This window comes from Pelodiscus sinensis, chromosome 4 (assembly GCF_049634645.1).
Source record: "Pelodiscus sinensis isolate JC-2024 chromosome 4, ASM4963464v1, whole genome shotgun sequence".
Taxonomy (NCBI): domain Eukaryota; kingdom Metazoa; phylum Chordata; order Testudines; family Trionychidae; genus Pelodiscus; species Pelodiscus sinensis.
The window spans coordinates 127,458,525-127,472,830 of NC_134714.1; the positions used below are offsets into that span (position 1 = coordinate 127,458,525).

Consider the following 14,306-nt stretch of genomic DNA (forward strand, 5'->3'; position numbering starts at 1 on the left):
GGTCACAACCTTGACAGGCCTGTTAGATCTAGCGTGTCTGTGCCATCTCTGAGGCGTTAAGGACAGATGGGTCCCTCCTCCCCACCTCACTAGCTCTGAGACTGCATGATCTGCCTGAAGGGCCAGCTCTTCTCACACAAGCTACCAGTAACTCCAGTACAGTGATGGGAGCCAGTAGTTAGCCCCAGGCAAGAGATACTCAGGATCCCATGGGAGGCTTCTCTGCAACAGCACAGAGCCCGGAGTCCCCAGTCCGGTCGTACTGCGCCCTTGGAACAGCCAGGAGACAGCTCTGCAAAGCTGCCAGCAGAGGGTAGTGCACACTGAGTGAGTCACAGGAAAGCAGAGGAGAATGCAGCTTTGGCCACACTAGGCACCAGCAAGGCGAGGCGCTCAGGAAGTGCTCTCTGCTGGAGAGGACAATGGGCTGGTGATAGCCCAATCAAGCCACTGCAGGGAAGCGGGGCGGCACAAATAGCAGCACAGCAAGCGTCAGCACCAGCATACCTCCCCCGAGAGCTCCCTACAGCAACCCACCCAGCTCTGGTTATCTTCCATTTGGTACCAACCAGCTGGTGGGCTCCGCTGCCTTGGCCGAGGGCTGGGCTGGCACCGTGCCCCACTTACCATTTGTACCAGGTCTTGCACACCCGCATGCACTCGCAGAGCTCCCTGCGGCTGAGGTAGCGGAAGACGGACATCCACACCTCGCGCTGCATCCAGCTCTCCTCGCCGTCCTGCGCCCGGCCGCCTCTGCCATTCAGCCGGGCTGCCGCGCCCTCCTCAGCACTCTCCTCCTCCTCGTCCTCGTCCTCCACTACCGCCTCCTCCTCGGCCGTCTCCTCCTCCCCAGCCCGCTGGGGCGTCCTGGCTGGGCAGTGGCGCACGACCACGCGGGGAGAGTGCCGCAGGTTGGTGGAGGAGGCGGTGATGGCCTGCAGCTTGGGCACGATGGAGGTGCCGTGCAGGTCTTTGGCCGGCCTCTGCAGCGTGACCGTGAGGTAGGAGCCGTGCAGCTTGGCCTTCTCCACCTCGGACAGCTCCTTCTTGCCGCTGGGGTTGTTCTCCTTCTCCCGCACCATGGTGCGCTCTGTGGCCTGGAGCCGCAGCAGCTGCCGCCGCTTGAAGCGCTCATCCCGGCTGGCGCTGTGGTGGTCGCTGGGGCCAGCCCCTGGGGACGAGCGGGTCACCACGCCCCGCGGTGAGGCCGGGTCGTGGATGAGCTGCAGCATGGAGGTGGGCGAGTGCGGTGGGGGCGTCAGGGGCTCCTCGCAGCTCCGCAGGGGCCGCAGGACTTTGGCCTGCACAGTGTCCTCGTCGCTCTCATCCATCTTCCGCTTCTGCGAAGCAGCCAGGAGAGGGGAGTTAGCATCTCACCCGTCATCAGTGTTAGCCCCAGACAAGAGCAGCCCAGCTGACTAGCAGGCAAGACCCATGGCCAAGGCACTGATACAGGGACCCACTCACCTGGGCAAGGCCACCTTCTCTGGGCATTGAACAGAGGGGTCCACTAGCATCCAGTCTATGGAGGAAGGGCTAGGGAGAGCTCATCTCCATCCCACCCTGCACCCAGCACTGTCCATAAGGCAGGCTTGCTCCCCTAACAGGGCCTTGCAGCAGCCAGGGTAGGGAGCAGAGTGCTACAATATGAAGGGCAGTGGGGCTCAAGCCAACCATCCCTGCTGTGGGTGTCTTTACAGCAACCTGACACCCAGGTCCCAGCAAGCTCACCAGGCCTCACCCACGTCTGGTTTACAGCAGCCCCTCTACCATTTGCAAGCCCAGCTGCCCAAGGACTCCGTCAAACATCTGGAGTTCTACCAACCGGTGAGGCAGAGCTGTGGACGCTGGCTTGGAACTGCAGCTCCTAAGGCCACACCTGTCTCAGGGAGCGGCAGTGGCAGTGCTGCTGCGCTAGGTCTCCCCGGCCAGTTGGAAACCTGCCTTCTTCCCCCACAGGCTGGACACAGTCCTCGCCTCCCGAGTGGCAGCCCACCCCTGCAGGAGGATCCCCCACCTTGCTTGCCTCTGCTGGGGCACTGCTCTCGGGAGCAGTGGGCACGGTTCTACGTATGAGCTGGTAACCGTAGTTCTGCCGCCTAGGCAGCGCCGCCAGCCTCCACTTGGCCAGCCGGCGCCGCACATAATCTGCTCGCTGCTTGGCGGCAGGGTCTGGGCGCCAGTGCCCTTTGAGGAGCCGTTTCTTCTGCAAGATGCTGGCGTTGGCTTGCTGACGGGCTCTCTGTGAACGCCAGGGGGTGGAGATGGCAGAGCTATGAACCTGCTCCACTGGAAATTAGCAATGTGCAGATCCGCCAGTGCCCGCCAGTCACCTGGCCCCATCGAGGTGCCACAGCTCCACCAGTGCCCACCTGCCTGACGAGCACTCAGTGACCTCTAGAACACACGTGCCTGGCCCCATGACATGACGACCCCAACCAAGGCTCCTCAATGCTCCTGCAGCTGTGTCCAGTGAGTGTAGAACCCCACAACCAAATGGGTTCCCCCCCATGCCTCCCCGCCCAAAAAGAACTAAGTGGGGTGGGTGTTCAGAGGGCAATCCAAGTGCCCGCATTCTAGCCCACCAGAAGGACCCCACTGGTGCGGTCTGAGAGCGGTTCTCCTCTCACCTGTCCCTTCTCCGAGTCATCGCCTTGGTAGCACTTCGGACACTCCCAACAGTTGGGCAATTCGTCATTCAGCAGCCCTTCCCCGTCCATCTGCAGACGGGAGATCCCAAGTAGTTAGCACCCCCCTTCAGCCCTTTGTGCTTCCCCACCGCCATGCTGCTGGGCCCACCTCACCTGCAGGCAGCCAGGGTGAACGATCTCATTGCAGATACAGCATTCCATGAGCTTCTTCTCAAAGTCCTGCGAATCCTCGTTCTGATCCACCTCCCCGCAAAGCGCGCACGTGACCGAGTGAGGCAGCCTGGGCTACAAAGGAAGCCGAGAGTGAAACCAGGGAGACAGGCCCTCACGGTTGGGGGGAGGGAGGGAGGAGATAGCTAGTTGCAGGAGCTCTCTTGCATTTCCCCAGATTCTGCTCGGTCAAATTCAGATTTGGTGCAGAAGGCTCAAGCAGATTCACTTATATCCCTCCCCTCCAGTGGCCAGCCACAGCTCCCTCAGCCCCACACGTAAATCGCTGCAGAACTCACCGCTAAGCACTGCCGGAGGACACAGGACTGCTTCATGCGACCAGGCCCCCCAAACTTCTTCATATCCCTGCAGTAGTGGCACATGCCGCACTCGCCCTGCATGCAGGCCTTGCATTTCCGGCACCGCACCCGCCTCCGCCGTGCTCCCGACACTATCGGCGACACTGTGGGCCTTACGGGCACGGGGCGTGGAGCTGGCTTCATGGTGTGAGGCTTGGTGATGGGGATGGTGGGCAGACGCACCTTTGGCCGGGCCTGGAGCTTTAGCTAGCAATGGAAGCACAAAGGAGAGGTCAAAGATCAGGAGATTTGTGGCTCTCAGCTCTGTTACGTTTGGGCAGCAGGAGCATCTCAGTCAGCCAGCCTGCGTCTCACACCTTGCTCTGAAAGGACTACACAGACGCAGCCCGGTCAGCGTTTTCCTCATTTTACAGAGCTGGGAACTGACGCAGCCAAGGGGAGACAGGATTGGAGCCTGGGCCACGCAGCCAGGTGGGAAGCCGGCACTTCCATACCATGAGCCAAGGAAAGGTAATGACTATTTGCAGCATTTACCTTCTTTGCCAACCCAAGACCCAATCTCTTCTTCCACTGAGTCAGAGCTGCAAATGGGCCCCGACAGGCGTGGGCAAACCTTCTGGCCCAAGAGCCACATCCGGGTACCAAAACTGTATAAAGGGCTAGGTAGGGAAGGCTGTGCCTCCCCAAACATCCAGGTGTGGCCTGGCCCCACCTCCAGTCTAACTCTCATTGCTCCCTGCCCATCCCTCCTGTCACCTACCCAATGTAGGTGCCCGCTGACCCCCCGGGACTGCACTGCCCAGAACATCTGTGCTAATGGCACAGTGACTGCACTGTTCAGGCGCTGGGGAAACGAGGCTGCAGGGGAGGGGATGCAGAAAGGGAAGGGCCAGGGGCTAGCCTCTCTAAGCAGTCAGATCATCAGTTGCCCTTGCTCACTGCACTACCCAGTAGCTGGGCTGGCTCCTCCCGGCAAGGCTGTCCTGACTGGCTCTATGGTGGGAGCTCGGGAGCTGGAATTAAGGACCTCCAGCCTTCCCCTGGTGAGGCTTGTCTGACCCAGGGCCCGTGGCTGGGAAAGTGTGCCAAATCTGAAACTGTTTATAATTGTCCCAGCCACTAAGAACGTCTGCAACAGTTTTCTCCTCACGACCACAGCAAACTCTCCAATTGCTAGTGCTTTATGCCATTGGAAGCCAGGATCCAGGTTCAGCCTGCGAGGGCTGGTAAGGGCTCTCGATCTAGCAAGGCTTTTTGGCCCAGGCCTGACTATACCAAGGCGTTGCTCTTTGGTGCAGTACAGTCTCCAAAATCTCCTCTGAGAGGCACTCTACTCTGACATTTCTAAAAGCAACGCCCATGGGAAGAGTGGCCAGAACAAAAGGGACATATCCCAGCTGGTGCTGAGTTTTTCCCGTACCTCCGTGAGGAGTAAGCCGCAGACCCACCTGGCCAAAGGGTACGAGTGGGGGGCTTTGTGAATCTTTCACCAAATCAGTAGGGAGGTCGGCAGGCAGGCAAACTACTTGGCCGCTTCCAACGTAATCATTTGCCAGAGGTGGCCCATTATCCAGCATCCTCACTCCCTTTTGGGGACCAGATTTCCACTTCTGAACTTACAGGCAATTAAAAAATATAAGGTATGTACTGAACTCCGAGTCACCTTTAAAATGTAGGCCTTTCTGCTTATTCCTGCATATCTGCCAAATAAGTTATGCAAACATTTCAGCCTATGGGAGCTTTCATAACGTTTTCCCTGCCTCCTCCCATCCCTCTTCCTGCATGTAAGCGGTTCTGCGAAGGGCTGATGGGAGCATGACTTCCCTTCCCCCCGGAGGGTCACCAGACAGGTAGGCTCCAGGGCTCTGCTCTCCATTTCCACCACTGGAATCTCCTCAGAAACAGCAATAGGAAGGAGAGCAGCTCCATGAACCCAAATGACCAGCAGCCATGGGATGGCCCCATCTCTTACCTTGTCTCTCTTGGGCCACTGGACTATAGGGACTCCTGTAAGTGCCAGTTTGGGATCGCTGTTTGCGTGCTCTTCCAGCAGCAGCTATTGGACGGGAAAGGGAAAAGGAAGACAAACAGAAGCACAGGTCTGTTAGCATGGGAGCACGCAGCTGCTGCCAGCCTGGATCTGTCCAGATGCCAGGGAGAGAACATTCCTTACACGATCTGCTGCAGAGGCTGGGGAAGCGATGTCCCCCCCCCCCCCCCCCAACACACCTGTTTGTTAGCAGAACTGAGCTACGCAAGCGATCGTTGTCATCGGCCATTTCAGCCCCGCAGTCCCTGGCCGACCATACGGAGGAGAGAGTGGCCATGTGGGGACTAGCCCTTTTGAAACAGCCTGGGGCAGAGGGGAGGAAACCCAGGCGCCAAGCTGGGGCACAATGCTTCCCTGTAATTCAAATGCTAGAAGCAGCAGGCGGAGTGCAGGCCTGCCAGCCCCTGCACTGATTCTCACTAGGCAGCTACACAGTGCTGGGTGCCAGGTAGCTAGAAGCTTCCTCCCATTCTGCCTTCCAGTTTGGATTTCACAGCAATGAACATTTCCAAAAGGCGGGGGAGCTCAGAGGCTTCTGGGAAGGTCCCCTGGGCTGGCCCTCCCGCCTTTAACATGCGGACACATTCTACAGCCAGGTGTTAGCGACAGGCGCCCGCATCCCCCAGAGGGCACGTGGGCTGCCAGTTCCCAGCCTCCAGCCTCTGCTTTCCACCCCACCCACCCGGATTACCGTTGCAGATGTGCTTTATTTACTTGGCTGTTGCTATGGCTACGCTTTCAGTAGCCTCCCGCTGGCAATCCCATTCCCATGTGCCAGGCAAGCTGCCAGGAGGGAACAGGGCCTGGGCTGGGCTGGGCTCATACCCACCGCAGAGGATGCACGTTGCCCAAAGGCAGGCTCTGCCGGGGAGGGCTGCTTTCCAGTTACTCCCCCGCCCTTCTGAGAAGGCTGCAGGCGAGCGGAAGTGGCTGCCTCCACTCCCACAGCAGCGCAGCATGCTGTCCACAACCAGACTCTCCTCCCCCAGCCAGCCTTCCCATGAGCACACAGTGAAAGGAAAGGTCAGGGTCTTGGGGCGCGCAAGCGCACTCCTACACACACACTCCAACGCCTCTCAGAGCAGGGAGGGGAGAGAGAAATGCACTCCGGGGGGGAAGCTGTTCAGACACGCACACCCTGATCTGAGTGGGAAGGGGCACACCCTGATCCACCATTTAACAAGGCAGTTTGGGGGCAGGGGACCCTAAATGTGTCCCCTCTGCTTTGATGTGGGGACAGGGGGGGAAGTGCCAAATCTCAGCCCTGAAACAGACCGCTGCCAGGATCCCAGCAAAAGTGGAAAATGCTCCCACAGAGGGAATGGGAGGTGAGCCTCCTGCCCCAGGACACCCCTGAAAAAGGTGCAGGGACCCCACTTCTGCCAGTGCACCCCAGCCAGAGGAAAGGGGAAGCCTGAGCCCCCCGAGGGCGCTGTTTCAGGAGGCGGCTCTCACAGCACAGTGCCAGCAGCATTGTTCTGCGGAATGAGGGTGGGCAGCTGAGTGCCCCCCAGCCCGCAGGTCCCAGCCGCTCCCCCCACGGAAGCTCGGCGAGCTGCCTGACCTTGCGTGCCACGTCCCTCTGGAGCTGCCGAGGCTGCGGGGGGGTGAAGTTGCCGAGCCCCTTTGTTCCGGTGCCCGCACTGCGAGCTGCGGGGCTCTCCCGGGCGCCTCTCCTTCCGATCTACAGCGCAAGTCTGCAGCTCCCCCCCTCCTGGGGCGACATGGTCCCGGGAGCCGCCGCCGCCGCCCTCCCCCAGCCCAGGCAGCTGCCCCAGCAGCCGCTCGCTCCGCTCCGGACCCCCGTCAGCCGCTTCCTGCTGCCCGCAGACAATGCTGCTGCGTCACCCCCATGCGGCTCCCAGCAGTGCTTTGCAGCGGAAGATGGCAGAGGAGAAAGGCAGCGAGCGAGGCGGCGCGCAGAGGGCAGCTCCGTTCTGCTGCAGAGTCAGAGGAGGCTGGGACCAGCGGCTGGCGGCGCGCTGATTGGCAGACAGGCCCGCCCGAGCAGCCCCCCTCCCCTGTCCCCTCCCCTCGCCACTGCAATCGGAGAACCCAGGGCCAGACCCCCGAGGGCTCCGGCAGCGCGGCGGACGCGGAGCCACAGCAAAGCGTTAACCCCTTGCGTGCGCGGCGGCCGGCCCGGCCTTTGCCCTGGGCGCGAGTCTAGCCCCTTCCTGGCGTGTGAAGCGGGCTTAGATCCGGATGAGAAAGGAGGTGGTGAGCCGCAGCCTCTGCTAAGCACAAGGTGGGTCTGCAGGCACTGAAGCCCGGACCTCGGGATCCAAAAGGCGGGGCCTCGAGTGAGTACTTCGCCTAAGAGCCTCCTTCGCTAAGCTCTGGAGGCAGCTGCAGCCTCTAACCAACGCGTTCCTCCCTCTCTAGTAGCTTCCTCAAAGAGCCCTCCTGGCTCAGTGTTAGTTACACAAGCCATGGCGCACCCAGCCCCTGCCCCTCACTGGCAGCAGGGCTAGAACCACTGTAATGGCGCAGCGCTATGGCACCAAACCCTCTGTAGTGGAGACCACCTCATGCCTCTGAGCACTAGGGAATCGCCACACACTGTGCCACAGCTTCAGCTAAAAATGGAGGATGTTAAGTATGAAATACACAAGGCCCATGGCACTAATTACGGCCTTCAATTCAATTCAGTGTTACGCTGCCCTGCAGAACTGTCGCTCTTATAGAAGCTGGCAGGAAAAGCTGCAAGTCTGGCAGGTGCACCCAAAGGGCATGGGGACATGGCTGGGATGCACACGTTGGCTGGATGTTTCAGCTAAAATAATCAAGTAGTTAACAAGGCCCTGGTCTGAATGGTCTCCTATACTGTGCATCAGCATTAATACCATGGTGAACTGACCTCTGAGCTATTGCTGCAGCCTACATCCACAGCCTCAGGCAGACATAGCTGTAACCATATAGGTTAGAAGCTTTATTTTATAATAAAAGCTGAGATGTTGGATCCCAACTCTGTGGAGCACATGGGGTCCTTCACCAACCAATCACATGTACCTCCTATGAAACAGATCTCCCATTACTGCCCCTCAGTGGGAAAGGTTTCCTCATACAGTCTTATTAGGTAATGACCTTGACAAATCCAACATACATCTTCTTACTGGGGATGTGAAAGTGTAAATGTGTACATGGTTAACCCATGAGCCTGGGCTCATCCATTAACCTTCACAGTTATACACAGGCCCCTGCCCTGCACAGATGCTTCCACATCTGCAGCGCAGGGTGTATGAGTGTCTCCATGTCTGCCTCCCCTGTGTGTAAACACATAACCACTGAATTTTTCAGCTGTTACAACATTTACTTAAATCAACACATTTTAACGTCCCTACTTCTTATTAGCCTTGTGCTGTAGGAAGCTCTCTCCTCTCATCTCGCTCCATCACCACTACTCCTCTTTACAGGTGAAATGAGAAGATTTGACCCTCCCTTTCATAACAGGCGAGAAGGGAAGGGGCTAATTCCTCAGACAAAACACCTCTCTCAAGCCACACCCCTGGCGGATTTCATTGTAGATTTCACTCTGCTCTGTGGCATGGGCACAATTTCCTATATAGCCAGTGACCCGCTCTCTGCTGCAGAGAGTGTCTATATTTCATGCTTCTGGGCAGCCTCCAGCTCCCTTCAGCCACAGTTCCTCTGTCCTAATCTTGTCTCCAGCAGTGTCAGGTGTTCCCTGAAAGTGGGGCACTTGGGCGGCCACTCAGAAGACATTCAAATGATTAGCAGAGAGCCTACAGCCAGCAGCATGTGTTTCTACAGGAGGAGCACATCTGCACATACCCTGGTGCACATCAAGGAGAGGATATGATAACCAAGGGTCTAGTTTAGCAATTTTAAGAGATATGGACTTCAGCGACTGAAGCCTGCACCACCTCTTTAATAGAGATAGGGCACTGCAGCTCCAAACATGCAGAACTTAGAGGCAGAATGGAGAGGCAGGAACCTAGATGATCCTGATTTACTTGGTGGGGAGGAGGGGGGTGAAGACTGAGGTATGGGGAGCTTACATCTTGCTTTAAATGAAGGGTGACTACCCTTGCATGACCAAAGCATGGAGAGCACTACTTGCCTTGCATGCAAGGGAGGCAGTCGCAGCCTATCATGCAATGAAAGAGGATTTAATTAGTGACTGCGGAGGTACCAGAAAATAGCAGATTGGTTAAGAGATATGGAAAGCAGTTCTGTGCAGCAGTCAGACTCAGCCAGGAGCAATTAGCTCCGCTACAGACTGGCACAGCCAGACCAGGGCCGAGAGCCTGGAGATGGGAATTTCGGACTGGTTTCCCTCCAGAGTAGGGTGTCTATTCTGGGTTTGTACAGCACCCAGCTCAACGGGTCCCAGTCCCTGCCAGAATATAAACATTTACTACTGCAGTTACTAAGAGGTCCAGACTTGGGCTTATGAACAGTCTATGTCCAATTAGCCAGTAGAAAGTAACAGACTTCCTGACAGCCCAGGTGCTACTAGACTGTAAGTTCTTCTTGTTACAGATTAACTCGGCTACCCCCCAAAGCCCACTAAACAGTTACTCCACTGAGAAACCAGGTACCCAAATGAAACTTTGGGGAGCATTGTGTGTGGGAAAACAGAGTGATAAGTGACCGGAAAAAATAGATGAGAAAAACAGGCTAAGATCAGAAAGTGGTGGGAGAGGAGCCTTATTTATTATTGTGACCAGATGAGGCACACAAAAATGGCTGCGCTTTTTAAAAACCCTCAGCTGATGTTTTACCTTACATGCCTCAAGAAGAGCCACATGTAAGTGATGTGCCAGTAAGTGTTGCTCAGATGCATAAGCTCTGCACGACAATCAGGAAGTAAGAGTGCTGCTGGATAAAGGGAGTTCTCAGAAACCCGTTCTTTGCAAGAGATCTGGACCAAGCTCCAATGTTCAGGTTCTATTTATGGGAACTGAGGGATTTATGCAGCTCCTGAAGTACATATCGCTGTTTTATGATGCAGGTTACTGCAGGAACTCTCCTTTCCAACACGGTACAAGGACAAGGGAGTCCAATTCCATAGGCCTTCTTCGTGATTAGCCTGTGTAGTGATTCAGCTGCGGTCCAAGAAAGGAAATGACCCGGGATCACACCAAGTAGTATTTTTGGGGAGCCAGGAAAAGTGGGAAAAAAAGCAAGGCCTTGGAGAAGAGGGTAAGGCATGATAGGGTGAGCTTATGAGAAAGATGCAAGTGGACATGGTACAACCCCCTCAGTACTCATGTTCTACAGTCAGAAGATCTCACTCTTCAGCCTCTCTATTCCCAAGAGCTAGAAGTCAGTAAACCAGTGAAGGGTATAAACTAAGCTCAGAATGAGATTACAGAAGAATATGTATTGGAGGAGCCCACCAAGGAGAGGAGCCAGTAATCCCTAAGGCTTCCAGAGGAATGGTCGTAATGAGTTGGCAGATCATTCTATCGGCAGGACATCTACAAGAGGAAACCCTGGGCAGGACAGCAGCAAGATTGTATTGGCCTGATTTGTATCAACAAGTAGAAAAACAGATTCAAGTCCAGCCTTACATTCTAGAAAGTTGCCTTCACTAAGAAAAAAGGTCTTGTGCCATTCCAGTTGCAAGCAATGACTCTTACTACAATCACGGATGCTGCAAGACCCCTAGAATGAAATGATTTCAATAACCTATGTCTAGTGGCAGTTAATGACTATGTACCTAGAAGCCTTTCACAAAGAAGGCTTTTTAGTATCAGTAGGTGGTGAGTGCATTTGTTTAATAGTTATCTAGGGACACACCACAGACACCAAAGAAGAAATGTCATATCCAGGGCTATGCAGCCACTGTACAGACATAAGAACATAAGAAAGGCCGTACTGGGTCAGATTATAGATCCATCTAGCCCAGCATCCTGTCTTCCGACAGCGGCTAATGCCAGATGTTCCACAGGGAGTGAACAGAATCAGGAATCAAATAATTCCTCTCCTGTCACCCATTTTCAGCCTCTGACAAACAGAGGCTAGCAAAACCATTCCTACCCATCCTGGCCAATAGCCATTGATGGACCTAACCTCCATGAATGTATCTACCGTCTTTTATAATGCACCCCATGGGTTATATCCGTTTTTACAAACCCCGCACCTCTTCCCTCCCCCCAGGGTGGGGTATACTCATGTGCGGGGTATACTGTTTCTGTAAAAAAAATAAATTAAAAAAAACCACCCACACCAAAAAGTACCAGGCAGGAGCCCGGAGCCCTGTCCCAGGTGGCCTGCGCAGTGGATCGTCGCATCTTCCCCCCCCCCCCCACCTCCTTTGTACCCCACTGGCCACCTCCCCATGCCCCCTCGCAGCCCCTTGGCCCCGCTCACCGGCACGCAGGAGCAGGGCTGGGGTATAGTGCTTGTTGCTCCTGTGCGATCCAGCCGGGTGCCCTCCCCTGCTTACAGCCGCCGCTGCCCACATGCCAGCCCTGCTGTGCGCTCGCTTGTTGCTCCCGGGCCGGTGCCTGCCCCACCACCCAAAGCCATGCCCCGGCCCAGGAACAACAAATGAGCGTGCAGCAGGGACGGCATGTGGCGATGGCGGCTGCAGGCAGGGGAGGGCACCTAGCTGGATCACTCCCCTACCCAGAGGCTGTGCAGGAACCGGGGCAGTGAGTGGCTGGCTATTCCCTCACCCACACCATAAATATACCCCCACACCATAAATATACCCCTGGCACAGTCTTATATACCCCGTGGGTTATACAATTTTTTTTTTAATTTAACTGAAACAGCAAAAACCACGGGGTATATTTGGGTGTGGGGTATATTCGCTAAAATATGGTAGTTCTTTTTTGAACCCTGTTAAAGTCCTGGTCTTCACAACCAGGTAAGGAGTTCCACAGGGTGACTATATGCTGTGTGAAGAAAAAATTCCTTTTGTTTTAAACTGCTACCTATTAATTTCATTTGGTGACCCCTAGTTCTTATATTATGGGAAGTAAATAACTTTTCCTTATTCACTTTTTCCACACCAGTCATGATTTTATAGATCTTTATCATATTCCCCCTTTAGTCTCCACTTTTCTAAGCAGAAAAGTCGGAGTCTTTTTAATCTTTCTTCATATGGGACCCATTCCAAACCCTTAATTTTTCTTGCCCCTTTCTGAACCTTTTCCAATGCCAGTATATCTTATTTGAGATGAGGCAACCACATCTGTACGCAGTATTCAAGATGTAGGCATACCATGGTTTCATATAGAAGGAATAAGATATTCTCTGTCTTATTCCCTGTCTCTTTTTAATGATTCCTAGCATTCTATTTGCTTTTTTGACTGTTGCTGCACACTGGGTGGATGTTTTCAGAGAACTATGACTTCAAGATCTCTCTCGAGTAGTTGTAGCTAAATTAGTCCCCATCATATTGTATGTATAGTTGGGATTATTTTTTCCAATGTGCATTACTTTACATTCAGCAACATTAAATTTCATTTGCCATTTTGTTGCGCAATCGCTTAGTTTTGCATTGGTCTTCACTGTGTTGAGCAGTTTAGTACCTGCAAATTTTGCTCTCACCATTTACCACTTTCTCCAGATCATTTATAAATAGGTTAAATAGGACTGGTCCCAGTATGGACCCTTGGGGGACACCATTAGTTACCTCTCCATTCTGAAAACTGAGCATATATTCCTACCCTTTGTTTCCTGTCTTAACCAGTGATCAGTCCATGAGAGGACCTTCCCTCTTATCCCATGACAACTTTACTTAAGAGACTTTGGTGACGGACCTTGTCAAAGGCTTTCTGGAAATCTAAGTACAGCAGACTTCCGATAATCTGGCACTTTTGGGACTCAGGGGGTGCCAGATTATTGGCTATGCCGAAGTATCAGGAGGTACTTTGGCAGGGGAGCTGTGACGGGTTTTGGGGGGGGAGGGGTCGGGCAGGGAACCGGGTGCTGGTGAGGGGCGGCGCTGCAGGACCAACCCAGCAGCACACCAGATGCTCTGCCCCATGGCTTCCCCAAGTCCGTCGCTGCTGAAACTGACCAGCGGCAGACTTGGGGAAGCCCTAGGACAGAGCAGCTGGGGTGCTGCTGGTGCCGAGCAGGGAGGTGAGAGGCGGCACTGCGGGACCAACCCGGCAGCACCCCTGCTGTTCTGCGCTGCTTCCCCAGGTCCGCAGCTGGTCAGTTTCAGCAGCGGCAGCAGGGGACTTGGGGAAGCGGCGCGGAACAGCTCCAATTGTCTGGCTGGCCGGAGCACTTCTGGGTTCCAGTTGGTGCCGGACTATCAGGAGTGCCGGACCACTGGATGCCGGACAACTGGAGTTTTACTGTATACTATATCCACTGGATCCCCCTTGTCCACATGCTTGTTGACCCCCTCAAAGAATTCTAGATTAGTAAGGCCTGATTTCCCTTTACAGAAACCATGTTGGCTTTCCCCCAACAAATTACGTTCATCCACGTGTCTGACAATTTTATTCTTTTCTATAGTTTCAGTTACTTTGCCCAGTATAGACATTAGACTTACTGCTCTGTGATTTCCAGCGTCACCTCTAGAGCCATTTTTGAATATTGGCGTCACATGAGCTATCTTCCAGTCATTGGGTACAGAAGCGAATTTAAAGGATAGGTTACAAACCATAGTTAACAGTTCTGCAATTTCACATTTGCGTTGTTTCAGAACTCTTGGGTGAATGCCATCTGGACCCAGTGACTTGTTACTTTTAAGTTTATCAGTTTGTTCCAAAACCTCTAACACCTCAATCTGGGACAATTCCTCAGATTTGTCACCTAAAAAGAATGGCTCAGGTTAGGGGAATCTCCCTAACACCTTCAGCTGCGAAGAATTCATTTAATTTCTCCACAATGACCTGATCATCTCTGAGTGCTCCTTTAGCATCTCAATCGTCCAGGTGCCCCACTGATTGTTTAGCAGGCTTCCTGCTTCTGATGTACTCAAACATTCTGCTATCACTTACAGCTGGAAATAAAAAGGATTCAAATACCTCCATAGGGTGACGGCTCTGGAGAAAAGCTTAAAAGTTGCAGTGGGAATCTGTAAAGCCATATAGCGCAGTTTGGGAGAGGTGACAGCTCATCTGGAAATACCTCAGG

At 54.4% G+C, this 14,306-nt stretch overlaps 1 protein-coding gene across 6 annotated transcripts in view; it reads right to left on the bottom strand.

The window, feature by feature from the left end:
* The window catches only part of KDM2A (lysine demethylase 2A), a 79,181-nt gene that overhangs the window by 3,726 nt on the left and 61,149 nt on the right, over positions 1-14,306 (bottom strand). For 4 of the 6 annotated variants that reach the window (XM_075928563.1, XM_075928562.1, XM_075928560.1 and 1 more), the window contains exons 14-19: positions 5,154-5,237; positions 3,161-3,427; positions 2,805-2,936; positions 2,631-2,720; positions 2,018-2,242; positions 628-1,340 (exon numbers count right to left, since the gene is read on the bottom strand). In XM_075928563.1, the coding sequence (XP_075784678.1) occupies positions 628-1,340; positions 2,018-2,242; positions 2,631-2,720; positions 2,805-2,936; positions 3,161-3,427; positions 5,154-5,237 (1,511 nt within the window). The remainder of the gene's footprint in view (positions 1-627; positions 1,341-2,017; positions 2,243-2,630; positions 2,721-2,804; positions 2,937-3,160; positions 3,428-5,153; positions 5,238-14,306) is intronic. The other 2 variants (XM_075928561.1, XM_075928565.1) reach the window with 2 other exon arrangements.